Source organism: Pseudopipra pipra, chromosome 3, assembly GCF_036250125.1.
Source record: "Pseudopipra pipra isolate bDixPip1 chromosome 3, bDixPip1.hap1, whole genome shotgun sequence".
NCBI lineage: Eukaryota > Metazoa > Chordata > Aves > Passeriformes > Pipridae > Pseudopipra > Pseudopipra pipra.
Genome location: NC_087551.1, coordinates 35,355,636 through 35,372,474, shown reverse-complemented (window position 1 = coordinate 35,372,474; position 16,839 = coordinate 35,355,636). Strand labels below are relative to the sequence as shown.

Genomic DNA, 16,839 nt, shown 5'->3' with positions numbered 1-16,839 from the left:
TATATTTGATATATTTAGAATGACAGGAGGATATTTGTTTTCTGCAGTCAGATATACAGAACTCAGCAGTTTGTTGTTCCTAAAGATAGAGAACCACAATGTCCAGTGCAGTACTGTTCTCTTCTAATGCTATTTGTATGTTTTACCTATTTGTGTTCTCTGTTTCAGAGAGACTTTCCGAAGGGTGACAGACTTTTGTCACCACAAGTGCCTTTGTGTGTACTATGCATAGCTTCAGTATTTTGATTGAAGGGTGCACATGGCACATAATTCAAATATCTTTCATCAGAATCCTCTTTGGAGGATACTGATACTCCTCAATGCTGCCCTTGTATACATAGGGGCTTCAATGGACACCTTTTGGGGTCCTCCACTGTCTCGGAGGCAATGGTGTTTTTTGCTTCAGGCTTGTGTTATAGGATGACTTTTTTTTTTTTTTTATTAGAAATTACTTACCTTGAACTCAAGGTCTGGTGTTGTCTAACTAAGACAATGGCTGCAGTGCTGTTTATTTGGTAGGTTTGTGTCAGCATTGTATCATCAAGGAGAAATAATGAATGAGATTCTGTAAACTTTTTTTTTCAATGTCTGGAGGCAGAGGGAGAAAGCTTTTACGTGGAAGGTGATGGTGTCCTGTTAATTCCCTGGAATAATATTTAATAGCCTAATTTATCTTTGATATTCTATAGGACCTTAGAGCTACACTGTCACTAAAGAAAAATGATATGGGGTTTTTTTTTGATTTTATATGCAATACCAAAATTACATGTTAATATGTAGTGTGATGAGAAGACAGTGCATGAACTGAAACTGGACAACACTTGGATTACACTTTTTTTTTTTTCGTTGGAGTTCTGGAGTTCCTGAATATGTAGAACTAGCTGAGCTGTTGATAATTGTAGGAAAACCTCAGTGTCAAATTATAGCTTTGAAGCAAATAGCATTTCCTGAATTCTTGCCCAGGCCAGTTGTTACAGTCCCCCACTAGAAAGCTTTTTTTTTTAAAATGCAGATACGTTCTCCAAAACATAACTGATTATCTAGTATCTTAGAAAGTTTTTTAATACTAATTGTGCTTCATAAGCTTCTGTTTGAACTGTCCATTCTGATTGCATGCACCAGGCAGGGAGTAGACCATTCTGCTGTCTCCTTTGGTAGTGCTGCATCCACTAAAATGGTGCACTGTCTTTGCAGTCAGTTGTACTTAAAGGACTTTCCTTACACCTCTATGGAGGAAAGGTTGTTAGGGTAACTTCTTGGAAGTTGCAAAGCTTGTGGTTGTTTGTAGGCCATTCTTGTGTGACTAATATTTTTTGTTTTACTGTGCCTGACTCTTCAATGCTTTCAATTTAAAACAAAGCTAAACCTTGGTGCACGTGCTAATCTTGAACTTAAGCTTTTTGCATTTGCCTGTGGCTTCTAAGTTTTCACCTAAACCTTATCTTGTTCCATCTGAATATTATTATTAAGCCTCATTATTATGAGGTGTAAATATATTATTCAGGGAAACAAAACAGTGAATGATCAGGAGCAGGAAGAAGAAAGGAATGAAGCAGAAAAACTGGAGAAAGATCTGTAACAGATAAAGAAGCATAAAGAAGGAAGTGCTCATGCTTCTTGTTTGTATGATCTACAAGCAATGATCTGCAATGGCAATTCTTCCTTCAGTCAGGACATTTATTATCTTGAGTGTGCACGTTTTCGGTGGAATTTGTCTGCTTTTGCAGTATGTGCTTTTATGTTGCCAGAGGACATTGCTCTTCTACTTGGCCATCTCTTTTCCTGCAGCTTCTTGGTACTGTTATCTTTTGGGGGTGAGCAGAAAAAAAAAGGGGAAGGGAAAAAGAGCTTGGCAACGTATGCCTTGCATCCTTACAAACCATGTCTTGATTTTAAAACCAGAGGATTTTTGTGAAATAAAGGTGGGAGAGGCAGTAAAGTGCCCCAAAAATAAGGTCTAGAGGTTTTAAACTGCAGTGGGAAAAGCAGGAGTGGTAGCTGAGCTGCAGAGAACAAGTAGTCCTTAATTATTTTTTTGTGTTCTTTTCAGCCTTACACCTCTTTTACTTATGGTTTGGCTGGTGTTCATTCTTCTCAGAGTTAATTTCTTTCTCCTTAATCTTTAACTTTATAAGTGTTGTATTCAGATGTTTCTTTGGTTAATATTCCTAAAGACTACAGTTTGCATGACAGTTTTATTGACATAATTTCTAAGCAGTTATATTTCTAAATAGAGATCCTAAAAGATATAATTGTAATGTATATATGTTGTTTTGCTTGAAGTTTGAGGTTTCTGTAAAATGTTTACTGGCTGTTACTACTTAAGTGAAACATTTAATATGCAAGGAGGTGATGACTCCTTGCAGTTGGTCAAAAGTAACACCTTGGGGAGGACTTTGAGAAATGGGTTATCAACACAAATATTTAGTAAATAGATTCAATCATGAACTTGGCTTTGGAAAAGTAACCACAATCAGTAGACATGGAAAGATTGTTGTATTTAACTCAGCCATAAATGGTGAGTTTTAAAGCTGTTTTCAGTCATGCTCTCACTAACAGAATTTTCTTACAAGTTTGCTAAACGTTGTAGAATAGTTAGAAATATTCCTTTTATCTTTAACTATAACAAAGCCAAACTTGACGTTTGTGTGTTCAACATACATAAATTTTCTTGGTTCATTTTTGGTTTTTGTTTGTTTATTTTATCCTTTTTCCTCCCTCCCCCTCTGTCTACTATGTAGAGAAGCTGCAGGCAGTTTTGCAAATTTCCAAGCCGCAAATGGAGGTCTATAATGACAGTACTAACCTGGCATGCCGCAATGGACATCTCCAGTCAGGTGGGTTTGGTTTTACCAGCACCTATTGAGGGGATGTCTCTCAGTTTCTGATGTATTACAGGGAAAAATAATGCAATGCTGTGTTCTGGTCCCACTAACTTTAAAGAAAAATTGTTTATATTTCTGGTTTTAAAAGCTTTGTATAAAATACATCCCGTCCTTTCCATGGCTTTGACAACACTGTTTTATTTTGTAGTATTCAGTTCTCTTACAATGACTGTCTTAGAATTCAAAACTATTTACTAAAACAACATTTTTGAAAATATTTCTCATGTTATATTTTTCAAGGAATTAATTTAAACCTGTTTTAGGAAGTGCCAACGTTGGATATGTAGGTTATATATTGTGCCTACATAGATAGTTCTTCCTTTATGATATTGTGAATGTGCATTTGCAGTAAGCTACTTTAAATTTCAGGGTTTTTTACACTGAGAAAGTGATACACAGTTAAAACCGGGGGGGACCACAACAGCTCTTGTGTTTTGTCAAAGAACGTTGTTTAAATCCTTTCCCAGGAGACTCAACCAGGTATACTAAAATAGCAGAAGTAAACTTGCTTCTCCATACAGAAGGAGTAAAGCTACTGTGAGGTTTGTGAATTGCTTTCGGTGAGTGTTTTAAGCCAGCAGTAAGCTCTTGTCATAACTGTGATTTCAACTGGTAATTCATACAGCAGACTACAATGAGGTTAAATAAAATAGAGAGCTAACAAGCATCGGAATTCATAAGGCTTGTCTAACTGAGTCAAGAGCAGTATTCAGTTTTTAAAGTAAGAAAACTGAAACTTAGTGTATACCACATGCTTTTCTTCTGTTTGGTTTTTGTTGTTGTCTTTTTTTTTTTTTTTTAGATCTTTTTCTAGTTCTGAAGTCATCTTACTCTTTGGTTTTATTCTTTCCAAGGTATAAGAAGTTAAAGTACTGTGTCATGTTAGGCACCTTTACATTACTGTATGTGTGGTATTTTTGTTTAACTGCATTTGTGAAAAAAGTGTAGTTAAAATGGCTCGTCGGTGTAAGTTCTTAGGTACATGGATGTTGACAACTCTCTACCTTAAATGATCCAGAACAACTCTTGTCTTTTTAGCAGGCTGGCTAGAGACTGAATGAACAAGTACATACATAGACACACAAAAGTTGATAACATATTCTATTTAATATGAACAGCTTTTTCTTTAAACTCTTTTTGTAATATTTTATTGTACCTTTGTCTCAGTGTGTCTCAGAATTGGATACTGCAGGAGAAGGTTAGATTGAACTTTCACTCTTAAAACTGTTATTTTACTTAATGTGTTAGTAACAAAGCATAGAATATTCATAGGCATCTACTGGAAATGAAGAAATATTTTGCCAGTTCTTTGGCAGGCATTTGTATTCACAGAAGTTACTGTAGCAGAAGGTGGTCACTGTTGGTAAACTTGTGGAAAGTGATATGAGTCAATTTACCCACTTGGAGTCATACTCCAGGTGAGTTAGAGAAGATGAACCACTTTTGCAAAACTGTGAAGGAAACGGTAGTGAAATGACTGCAAAGAGCCATGGCCTTCTGGGAATGCATTTTTCTGAGTCTTCTCACTTTCTGAAAAGGAGTGTGGGCTAGCAGAGGTCGTGTACCAAACTCCATGGGATCTGAGGAGGGACAGAAGGGCTCAAGAGCAGGTCATAAAAAAAAAATTAGGTACCAGACGTCTACTGATTACTGATTTCAAGAGGCTTGTTCCATTTCCATTTGCCAAAGGTAGACTTTAGATTTATAACTTGTGGAAGTCAGATCATTACCTAAAGTACTGAACTTTTCACACAGCTGTGGGTCCCTGACAGTACCATGAAAGTCCACCTATTAACAGTTGTCTGAATGTCTTAATTGGCTGGTGCCTGTGCTGTTGTGCTTGCTTTTGTGTCTCTCTTTTTGGGGTGTGGGAGGAGGGAACCTTGCTTGTAAGAACGTGCTGGTACTACACTTTTTTCTTAAAAGTAGTATATTGATTGTGCTTCAATGTGCTAATCATTTTGCTGTTGTTCTTCCTTTATACATGGAAAATGGTATTTTCACACAGGTAGCTTCAATAATTCAAAACCACAAACTAGATGACAAATTCTTAGGAAGCTGTACAAAATCAGTTTGCAGGCTACTTCAGATAAGAGAACTGCTGTTATTGAGAAAGTAGAGGTACTTCAGAGGTACTGAGCAGCAGGGCACTGGCATAGACTTAGTTTTCTGTCTACATAAAGTATTACCTGTGCTGTTGCCTAAAAACATGAGCTTTTTAAAAGTCTAGGATTTTATGAAGTGTGAAACATGGTCATTCTTAGTTTTAATATCAAGGAAATGCCTTTTTGCCAGTTCTTTGGTCTAAAATTGCTTTGCTTTCTTTCATTTGCCTTTACAGGCCAAAGTCTTTACAGATGTTGATTTTAAATGGGCTTGGAAAGGAGATTGTGCCAGTCTTGCCAAAGGCAGAGTTTGAGTTTTATGGACTCATTTACTGGGCATACAGTACTGATAGTATTACAGTAATCCCAGTGTACCATTTTACATTTAACATGTAAATCTCAGCAGGATGTATGATCAGAGAATGCATTAAGTTTCTCTTATGTACTACAACATGAACACTGTGCAGCTAGCTAGTATTTTACCTCAGTTTTCACATGAAGGATTTGCTGGCTAGTCTTTAATAGTAGACATATATTGACAATGTTTATCCAAGTGCAAAAGTTCTACTAATACTGAATTTTTAAGGAGTTTCCCAAGTAGAAGAAAAAGTAGCAATAAAGTCATTTTTAATACTATAATTTGGCAACAGCAGATCTGACTGGTAAGACTCTGTCAGTTCAAAAAGAAGAATAGCTGTCTTTCTGACCTGGGCAGCTGTACTACCATTTAAAATATGGAACGTGTCCTTCTTAGTTGCTGAAGCTTTCTGTTAGGTAGCTTTTATTACTTGACTCTACCTATTTGAAAAATCTGAATAGAATATTTGAAAGAATTGCTGTTTTGAGGGCTATTGTGAATGCTGATCCTGATGATGAGTCTTGCAATTGCTGCAAGTTTAAAGCAGTTAAAGATTTTTTTTTTTTTTAATAATTACTTAGATAAAGTTACAGACAATTCTAGACTGGAGAAGTTTTTTTTCTCCCAGTGTGGGGTCCACAGACCATGTACAATAACTCCTCTTAGTCACTTTAGATTGGTTATCAATAGGCATATGTAAAGAATTTCTGAGGAATATTTGCTGATGATATTTAAGGTGTCAAAACTAAAGGCTGGAAATTGTTCTGCAATACTGGAATTGCTGTTGCTAATTTTAATTAAAACTTTCTCTTGGATGCTTAAAAAGTTATAGACTAGTAGAAACTTCTTTATTAAGATCTGCTTTAATCTAGTTTAAATGCACAAAATAAAATATAATTGGTTCACTTTTTAGAAATATAAAGCATGTTGTTATATTTTTTAAATAAATGAGTTACAGCTGCATGTTTTTCAGATTGGTTTTGTATTTCCAGGCACTTAGTATAATCAAACTTCTTTTAAAATTGTTCAAACATATCCATACTTTATTTTATCTTTAAAAACAGTTTAATATAATAAATATATTATGTAATTTTAACATTTCTCTTTGGAAGGGAGTCTGAAATTGGCACCTATGTCTGCAGCTTAACAAAATTTAACCAATAGAAAACCCCAGACAAAATTTTGTTACTTGCTTGTTTGTAATTTGTTTGTGTTGTGTATATATTTGGATGGCAGATTAAAATCTCAGGGATGCTTTCAGGACCAGACAGCTATTATGTCTGTGTAATCCAGTGGTGTTAACTTGGAGCTTTAAAGTAAATTCTGTCCAGAATTAGAGAGTAACATCAAACTGATCAAGCCCCTATTACTATCCTGTAAGTATATATGAAATAGACAATTGAACTGCTGAGTGTTTCAAATACGCTTGAAAAAATACCATTGAACATTCTTTGCCATTAGAACTTACTTCAGGCACTTCATTATTGTTTTAAACAAAACAGTGAAACATTTGGCAAAAGGCTGCTGGAGATATTGTGAAGGTTTTGAGGTCACTTGCTCTGTATTTTCAGTCTTTCAGTAGGCGACAAATACAAATGGGTAAGGAATGTGTTTTGGGGCTTTTGCATTTGTTACAGCAAAATCTATATCTTGCATAATGAAACAGTGAGAGATATCTGACAAGTGACGTGCACTTAAACACTTCACACCTTAGAAACAGGGAAACTTTAGATAGTAATTCTGAAAAATTTGATCACATTTTTATTTGTTGGTTCAATGACAATTTGTATATAAAATGAAGTTTCCCTCTGGAGTTGATACTGAACAAACAATTATGTTCAAGAGCTGTTCATCAGTGCTTCTTTGTGTGCTACCCATCAGGACTGACCACAAAACATATGTAAACTTAGTAGTCTTCAGTCCTGGAGGTACAGCTACAGTAAATCATAATTTGTGTTTAAACCTTTCTCTTTTCCCCTCTTTCTCCCCTTGTATTTCCTGCTTCCTGAAATACTCTTTACGTGTGCAGTTTTATGATCCTCAAAATTGCAGTGTCTGTGTATTATTCTCAATAGGAGGGTGTAATTCTGGGAAAGTGTGATAACTGAGCAACTGGTTGGGGTGAAGGAGATGGAGAAAAACTACTTTGGCTTTTTGAAGCCTTTCCATGTTGACTTTAAGCCAGCTGTGCAAATAAGGTTGAGGGGAAAAAAACAAAACAAAACTGAGTGCCACCTTTTGATTAAATTGGGCCAGTCAAAGTTTTGAGTAGCTAGATGTTTTAATAGATTCATATGCTGCTTTTTGAACTTTAAAGTTACTAAAGAGTTTTTGACTTGGAAATTCCTGTGTAGGAATGACTAAGTAAATTTAAGCAGCTCTGGAGCTGTGTGTGATTTAATCAGTAGCCAGTTTTGGTGGTTTTTCTTGTTTTGTTTTGGGTGTTTTTTTGTTTTCTTTTTTCAAGAAATATCTTACAGGGAAATATAGTTAATTCTATGCTTCAAGTTCCCTTGTTTTTTGCATATTGATATATCTGCATTGTTTACGATGACCCCTGTAGAATTTCTTTAACTCTAAAAAGGAGTAGATTTGTGATGGAACAAAGGCTTTAGAAACCTTTTAGCCAGGTAGTTAAGGATACCTGCAGGCTGCGTAGAGATTTGCTCCTGGTAGTATGTTTAAAGAGGCTGAGAACATGGTAGTAGTTAATTGATCCTTCCATGATACTGTTTCACTAAAGTATTCTATGAATTTTTTAAGCACAGCATTAAAAATTACAACCCTTTTTACTTAAAGCGTTTTTCACTGAATTGCAATGTTATGTTAAAAATACTTCAGTCATTAATTTCCTTAAAAATCAGAGGTTTTTGGCCTGTTCCTTAAAACAGATCAAATTGAGTTGCAGATTTCTAAAAACTTTGTGAAGAAACTTGTAGCTGAAATCCATCTTGAGCTTCCTTACCTCTGAAACCATATTTCTCTTATCTAATCAAAAGGTTCCTTAGTCCTTTAAAAAGGATATAAAATAAGACAGTATTTACAGTTTTCATTGCAGACAACAGTACTGTACTAGACAGTTTCCAGTAGTGTATTCCCACTACAAGAAGTCTCCCACCTAATGCTCTTCTCTAATCATTAACCAGCCTGACCAACCTGCCTGCTTGCTGTAGCATGTTCTAATCTTAGTCTCTGATTTGATGTTTTACACTTGCTGTTTCTGTGCTAAAAAACTTCTTTTTATCTTGAATCCCATATGGAGAATGTAGAAATCAAGTGCTATTTTGTTTAGACCAAAATGGCCTCTTGTAGTGTGATGGCTTGGGGCCAATATTTTTAGTTTTTCTCTGTTACCTGAATTGAGACTTCACTGCTTCATCCTTGAGGTGAATTAGTAGTGTGAATGGAATGTTTGGTGGTGTTAAAATCAATGGTATAATATATTTTAAGACTTAATTTTAAATGTAGGAAGGTAAGCTGCTTCAGAGCTGTCCATTTAGAATTTACTTACCCCTTGAGTGAAAGAAAGTTGTAAGAAAAAACACCTGACAGTTGCTTGCAGGTGTAACTATTTCAGTATTCCCAATTTAAAATGCCTCTGTGTGTAAAGTCTGGATAGTGTTAGCTGGAATCCAAAGTAAGAAGCCTGCTAACATTACTAAAGGAATGAATGCTCTGAATCTAAATGCTTGAAATTTGGGGATGATTATAATGATAATTTTAGGAGTTCTTTGGAGAGAAGGCGGCAGAACACAAGCCAGAAGACTTTGCATTGTAAGGGATAGATGGCGTTCATCTCTTGATAAAAGGACTCAGTTATCTCTGGCTTTTCTAAGATGGCTAACTAGTGTTCATTTTGAGAGCTCCTAAAATTTCAAATCTTAACTTTAGGTGAAAGCAGCAGTTAATATCCCCCTAAAAGTACTAAATCTCTTTAGAAATGTGCATTATTCTTCTATAAAACTGTATTACATGTTTCAATAATTCTGTCTTCAAGTTAGAGTTGATGGTAAAAATATGACTGCAGCAAATGTTCTTATTACATTGGTTTTCTTTATAGAAAGTGGAGCAGTTCCAAAAAAGAAGGATCCCTTAACACATACAAGTAATTCGCTTCCTCGTTCAAAAACTGTTGCAAAAACCGGATCCACAGGCCTTTCAGGTCACCACAGAACGCCCAGCTACAGTGGGATATCATCATCATCTGTGTCTAGACCAGCACCCAATTCTGCAGCTTCAACTCACAAGGTATGGTGAGGATAAACACAGGAGTATACTACTGAAAAATGAATGTAAGTTCCAGAACGAACAGTGGATTTAATGCCTTTATTGCAGTGTCGTAGCAGCAGGAAGTTTTGAAAAAAAACCTGAAACCCCTGCATTTTTTGACCAAGCCTCTTGAGCTAGGCTGCAGAGTGGATTTCAGAAATTGGGGGACATTGAGTGGGTGCATGGGCAAATGGATTTTAAATTTAATCACAGTAATAAATAATACTTGTTTTTAAAATTGCATAGGAAACAGAGTGAAGGCTATCTAGGGGGAAAATAAATAGCAATATGTAAAGATAGTGGGAAAAAACATCATTCCAGAACTACAGATTTTTCCCTCTGTGAGTTCCTACTCTTCTAAAGCATTCATGCATGCACAGGTTGTATTGAAAAGCAAGTTATGGTTAGGTTGTGACTTAAACAGAAAAATATGTCCTATCCTAAGAATACAGAAAAATACAGCGTTTCGGTTGACCCATCTTTTTCCCTTCCATCCTTATCACCCTTCCACCCCCATTACTCCTACAGTAAAGTAAAATAAAAAGCAGAATGGACTGAACATAAAAGTGGTTAAAATGTTATTGCTACTACAATATGAAAGCTTTTAAGTGACCTGTTATTAAAATATGACAGCAGTAGAAATTCTTGCTCATAGTATGGAGGATCTGAAGTGGTTTGTAATGCTTATTTCTAGAATATGCTGAGGGACAATACTGTAGTTAAATATAATGAATTATCAAACAAAAAAAACCCAAACCAAAGACTCCTCACCACTGCAGCCTAAGGTGTTCTACCCATGGCTGAATGTGATAATATGATTTGTAGCAAAATACAGCATCAGAATATCTGATATTTGTTAATGTATTATGTTCTACTGGAGTGAAAGAAATATAGAAGTTGTTTTGTTAACACTGTGCTTTTAAAGTATTGATCTGTTTTTTTTGTTTGGTTTTTTCCTTCCCCCTCTCCAGGCTGCTCCTAAAAACAGCAGAACAAATAAGCCTTCTACTCCTACCCCTGCTCCTCGAAAAAAGAAAGACATGAAGATATTTAGAAATGTGGACAGTAATCTTGCTAATCTTATCCTAAATGAAGTTGTTGATAGGTAAGTCTGAAGAAAATTAGGCTTTTCAATGCAGAAAATCAGTTTTTCATTCAGTACAGTCTTGGTCCACTTGGAATGAAATTAGTGCCTCTAGTTTGTTGAGAGGTTTTGGGAGGATTGTTTGGGGTATATTTTTTTTGTTGTTACTTTGGCAAAAGGATGAAACATTCAATTCAGAAATACATCTCTTTTTAAATGCTTAGCAATGTAAGTTGTAGGTTTTCTTAGAAGAGTTGTGTATAAATAGTCAAGCGCATTAAATTAGTCAGCTGCAGCTGAAAAAGAGTATCTCATTGTTAGACTAATTAGTATTCCATTTCTTTGTTAGTGGGCCAGCTGTCAAATTTGATGATATCGCAGGGCAGGAATTGGCTAAACAAGCTTTGCAAGAAATCGTTATCCTTCCTTCTCTTAGACCTGAGGTAAGCAACTGGGTGTTGTTATCAATCTGTGACAGGATGAAAGAAATGTATTGTGCTTCACACATGAAGTGGTGATTCTTGAATCCTGTCTTTACTGATCATGATTGCTATCAGTAGCTGTGGGGTGATAGCCATCTTGGAAAAGGAGAATGTAGGATTGATGTGTTAAAATACTATCATAAAATTCCTTGTCTTCTGGTTAGTCAATGCTGGAGAAAGGGACTGAGGCAAGAGCTTAAAAAGAAAACAAAACTTCAAGCCAAAACCAAACCAGCAAACCACAACCCCCTAAAAAAACCCAACAAAACCGCACAAAACAAACAAACAACAAGAACAAACAGAGAAAAATCCTCACAGTTTGTGAGGCTGAGTTTTCCAGATAGCTGTAACTCTGTGTCCAGCCCTATATGGCCATGTAAAGGACAAAGACCTGAATTGGAAGACTGAAACAGATGAGATTTGTATAAGCAAATTAGGTCATGGCACTATCTGATTGGAAAAATGTTATATTGTTACTGTGGTCATCCTCTCTGTGAGCATGTTGGTTAGACACTCTGAATAGTTTATTCTAGCAGGAGAGGATGCAAGGAAGTGTAGTGAACAAGCAAGTACGCTGAAGTACATAACATTTGAGAGCAGATTTCCTCTTTATTTGGCAGTGTGGAAATTGGTCATTTAGGCTTTTATTGATCATAGGTGGTACCTCAACTACTGTTACTGCCTAGATTCAGGCCTGGTCTATATACTACTGGAGTTTTCTAAGTTACTTTAAAAAAATCAAATTGGTCATTTTCTAGAGCAGGGCTTGCTAAAAGTGGCATGACTTTTGCAGAAGTTGTGTGCGGTCATTTTCTGTGGTGCTCTGGTGAGGCCCCACCTGCAGTACTGTGTCCAGCTCTGGGGTCCCCAGCAGAGAAAGGACATTGGCCTGTTGGAGTGAGTCCAGAGGAGGAACACCAAGATGATCAGAGGGATGGAGCACCTCTCCTATGAGGAAAGGCTGAGAGAATAGGGATTATTAAGCTTGGAGAGAGGGGGCTCTAGGGTAACCTTATTACAGCATTTCAGTACCTGAAGGAGACCTACAAGAAAACGAGGGGAGCTGTTTAAAAGGGCAGGTAGTGACAGGACAAGGGAGAAAGGCTTCAAGCTAAGAGTAGGCTTAGATTTGGATATTAAGAAGAAATTTTTCACTGTGAGGGTAGTGAGGTGCTGGAACGTGTTGCACAGAGAAATTGTGGATGCTCCATCCCTGGAAGCATTCAAGCCAGGTTGGAAGGGGCAGCCTGGTCTATTGAGAGGTGTCTCTGCCCATGGCAGGAGAGTTGGAAGTAGATGATCTTTAGGTCCCTTCCAACCCAAACCACTCTATGAGTCTATGATTATTGAAGCAAAATTGCTTTTTGTTTTATACTTTTTGTTTGCTTCTGGGTCTCATTTGTCACAATGACAGGTGACTGGAGTTGCTCTGGCTTTCCTCTTTCCCTTAGCAGCTTCTGGTTTTGAAGCATCACAGGAAAGAAACCCTAAACCTGACATAGCATCACAGAAATATTAAGCTTAAGGAAAACTTTGGCAATAAATGTGCATGCTCTGATGTTGTTATGCAGAAGGAAAATGTCGTTGTACCACCTCTGTTATTAAAGTGCTATAGTATGTTAAGTTTGTTGTTTGGTAACACTGATAAATGAGCTGGGTGGGTAGGACTTTGAGATGTGAGGCTGGGAGTAGTTATGGCTCTTTTCCAGTAACAGGTGGTATTTTCAATAAGGTCGTCTTCGTATTACTATAGCTGGCCTGACCTCGGTGTAGGTTGAGATGTAATAGGGGCAGAGAATCCTGTGAATTTTTAAACTTTCCTTGGAAGAAGAGAGGTTGGTTTTATTCCTTGTAAATGAACATAGTAGATGTAGCAAGTATAGGGGGATATTTAGTAAATTAACCCTAGTTAAGTTTTAACTTTAATGAGTTTTGAACTCAAATTCATGTTTAACAAGCCAATTAATGGTATTTTTGTAGGAGAGCAAGAGTTGAGGTGCATAAACAGAAAATACAGGCTGCAGTCATTTCAGCAGTAAGATGCTAGTGGAATGGTAGCAATTAGTTCAGACCATGATTAGTCGGTTAACAAAACCTGAAAAGCTTAATGTGTCTTGGTGATAAATGGCAGCTGCAGCTGAACTGCGTAGGTGATGATCAAGGTGAGGAAGTTACAGATTTGGTCTGGGCTACGTGAACTTCCAAAGAATGATTTCAAACAAAAGGAATCAGACAGAAAATGCACACGGTGGTATGCAGCATGGAAAGCAGAAACACTGGAGCGTTCACTTAGTGAATAGCCGGGTAACCACTTTTAGTGATCAGAGTCAAGCACAAACAAAATGCTGTGGATGATGAAATAACAGAGAAAATGCATGTTAGTCATGGTAGAAATACAACACTGGTAATGGAGCTATTTGTTTTTGTGGATATTGTGGAAAGAAATGCCTCCTGACAGAGCTATTTAGACACGGGATGTATATACGAGAGATTCCCTACTTTTCCTTTTACTTGTTTGGTGGAATTATTAGAACCTGGAAGGGACGGGTGAGTGTGAGACTAGAAAAGGAACTCTGAAACTTTTGAGGAAAGGGGTAAAGACAAAGTGCTGGAGAAGACAGGCAACAATAATAACTAAAAGATATGTACTCTATGAGAATTTTTACACTTGCTTGCTGTGCTGATACATATGATTGGTGCTATTTTATAGTGTAGGAAAGATGAAGCCAGTGCAAAGTGAGAGGGAGGAGGTGACTATCAGTAGCACATAGAGGGAGTAGGTGGTTGTTAAGTAATATTCTAAATAGTTTCGTTGAAAGCTTGTCTTCTCAAGTTTCATTTAATAAAAAAAAGAAAGATGAAGGAGTTCTTCCATATGGAGTTTGTAGGAACATTGCTTTAGGTCTCCTACTACACACCTGTATTACCTCCTTTGTAAATGGAATTGATGCTTTAAACTTGATAGGCTAGTCTGTCTTGTGGACAGTGTTTTAAACTACTTTCACAGTGCATCCATGCGCAGAACAATCGTAATGTAATTTAACTGTTGTGTGGGAAACAATAGTGGCGTGCATTAGGTCAAGTTAGTAACAGAGAGCATAGCTCTCTGGAAGCCTGTACTGTTGTGGCACTGCTACTGTTAAAAGCACTGCACCAATGAGCCATTCCTCAGTCTTAGACCATTTTCTTACAAAGGCAAAGCCACATTTTATTTAAGTCTTTGAAGATAACTTACAATGATGTACTTTTCAGTTGTTTACAGGTCTAAGAGCTCCTGCACGTGGTTTATTGCTGTTTGGCCCACCAGGAAATGGGAAGACAATGTTGGTGAGAAAATTACTTTATGCATGAGTTGGTGGGCTTAAAATGTAACCAGGAAGGGTGGCTTTCAGTTTGGCTTGTGTATATTGTATATATACTGTATATTCTTGAGTATGTATTATGGTGTCATTTTATAGACAAAAATGCAAAATTGTTCTTAACAGTGAATTTTATGGAGAAATACGTTTTGAAAATGGGGAGGGAGCACAGTAGCAAGAAAGGGGATTGTCTCACGCACTGATATGCAAAGAGTGTAAGGGCTGTTGAACTGTCTGGCTGCAGCTTGTTTTCTCAGCCTGATGTACTAGATTTGGGGACCTGGAGTGAAATGGCTGTGCATCAGCCAGGGAGCATTGAGTGTCCTGATGCAGCTGAGCTGGGCGCTTTGTCCTGCATCACATGGCATGGCTGCAGCTGCATACTCTCTTTGCTGGCACTGAAGCTGGATCAGCTCTGAAGTGCAGGAGTGTGAATGTTGAGGAGCCCACTTGGGCTCATCTGTTGTGTTTTGCATATTGGAACATAATTGCTGATCACTAAAATTAAACTGTATAACCAGACAATCATAATTACTTGAATATGGTGAAACTGTTGAAGAAGGTAGTCTGAATGAGCATTCTGACTGAACTGATTGTATTTCAGGAAAGCTAGTTTTTGTATAGATAGGATAAGGAGGAAAAAAAAAACCACCATAACTTTTAATGTGATTTGATCCAACTGCTGCCTTAAATTACCACCCGAGTGGTAAAGTTGATTCAAATGTCTACTCAGGATAAATTTAAAGGAGTTGGGGACTTGTATTCTTTAGTAAGCAAGTTGTACTTGGCTATGGAATAAATGTAATTAGAGAAGTCTAAGGGAGTCTGGAAACTTCTCTAGTGGTTTGCCTTATTTGTAAGTGGCCTGTACAGAAGTTTTCTGTACCATTTACAAGCTGTTCTCTTTGAAAAAATAGGGTTTTTCAAAACCATCAATCAGGCCATGAATGCTTGCTGCAGAAGGAGAGAACTATCTTCAGTGTGATGTTTCAAAAAGTACTTTTTTTTCCCCCTCCTCCTAGGCCAAGGCAGTTGCTGCAGAATCAAATGCTACTTTCTTTAATATAAGTGCAGCGAGCCTAACTTCAAAATACGTAAGTAGCAGCTGTAAATTATAGTGATCTGAAAACACACATGCTGTAATTTGGGCTTGAGAAAGCTATAGATGTCTGAGTCCTTGGTGACCTGTTAGCCTGTAGTGAGCATAGTTTTTAAAAAGTGACTTGTGATGTAAAAAATTTCAGTTTGTGCTTGTGATAAATTAATGTCAACGGTTTTTGCACTTTAGGATGTCTGACTGTCCTGTAGATGAGTGTTTATGGAATATTTTTTCTTTAAAAAGTAAGTGGGTCCCAGCTCCCTTTAACTCTCTTAATTTAGACACCAAAATTTCTTGACAGTTAGCTGAATTGTGATCATAAGTGAAGTTGTAATGTTTCTTTTAAGACCTATGCAATACTGAACTAGTGATAATCTGAGTGTGTATAAATGGACTGAGTGTGACTGGCTATCAGCAAGATTTTCTGTAGGCTGCTTGTATATGTGTCTTGTAGTAAAAACTTTCTAAACTCCCTCCAAAACCAATTTATTATTGTTTTAGGTTGGCGAAGGGGAGAAACTGGTGCGTGCTCTATTTGCTGTAGCCAGAGAACTTCAACCTTCTATAATTTTTATTGGTAAGAGCTTAAATGTTGACTTTTGTTTATTTTCTTAAATAATCTTATTAAATTGGAATAGTTGGGTAAATTTCTTCTGGGTAATTCTGCACTGCAGGACAAGTATCTCAGATGTGACCTTGTGGTTTATCAGTTGTTCCATAATAGAGGATGTTAAATTACTGTTATGTTATTTAATTGGTGTTAATAGTGCGAAGAAATGCCCTCAGAACCACAAATACCGTGCTGACTCTGTATACAGAGTAAGTCCATTTATGTATTAAACTTCAAACATGAAAATGGGTTTTGCTTGTCCTCCATTGCAGTTTTTCAGTAAGACTTTTTTTCCTCTCCTCTGTGCTTGGTATTACATATTCAAAGGACAACACATTACACAAGCTGTCTCCTAAGAAATAAAGATCTGATCTCTTATGGAGCCCTGTGTTAGCAAGAGAACTTAGGCAAATATGAAGACTTTGATGTTGTATCCTTAATTAAGATGTATTTCTTTGTTTTTTAGATGAAGTTGATAGCCTTTTGTGTGAAAGACGAGAAGGTGAACATGATGCTAGCAGGCGTTTAAAAACAGAATTTTTAATAGCATTTGATGGTGTAAGTATTTAGTCTTGGGTATTGTTTGAT

The 16,839-nt window shown here is 36.8% G+C and overlaps 1 protein-coding gene across 5 annotated transcripts in view; it reads left to right on the top strand.

Annotated features, from left to right (window-relative positions):
• The window catches only part of SPAST (spastin), a 39,335-nt gene that overhangs the window by 8,736 nt on the left and 13,760 nt on the right, over window positions 1-16,839 (top strand). For 3 of the 5 annotated variants that reach the window (XM_064648610.1, XM_064648609.1, XM_064648611.1), the window contains 7 exons: window positions 9,409-9,596; window positions 10,589-10,722; window positions 11,051-11,144; window positions 14,436-14,510; window positions 15,565-15,636; window positions 16,143-16,218; window positions 16,718-16,809. In XM_064648610.1, the coding sequence (XP_064504680.1) occupies window positions 9,409-9,596; window positions 10,589-10,722; window positions 11,051-11,144; window positions 14,436-14,510; window positions 15,565-15,636; window positions 16,143-16,218; window positions 16,718-16,809 (731 nt within the window). Of the gene's footprint in view, window positions 1-2,741; window positions 2,838-9,408; window positions 9,597-10,588; window positions 10,723-11,050; window positions 11,145-14,435; window positions 14,511-15,564; window positions 15,637-16,142; window positions 16,219-16,717; window positions 16,810-16,839 lie in introns of all 5 variants that reach the window. The other 2 variants (XM_064648607.1, XM_064648608.1) reach the window with 1 other exon arrangement.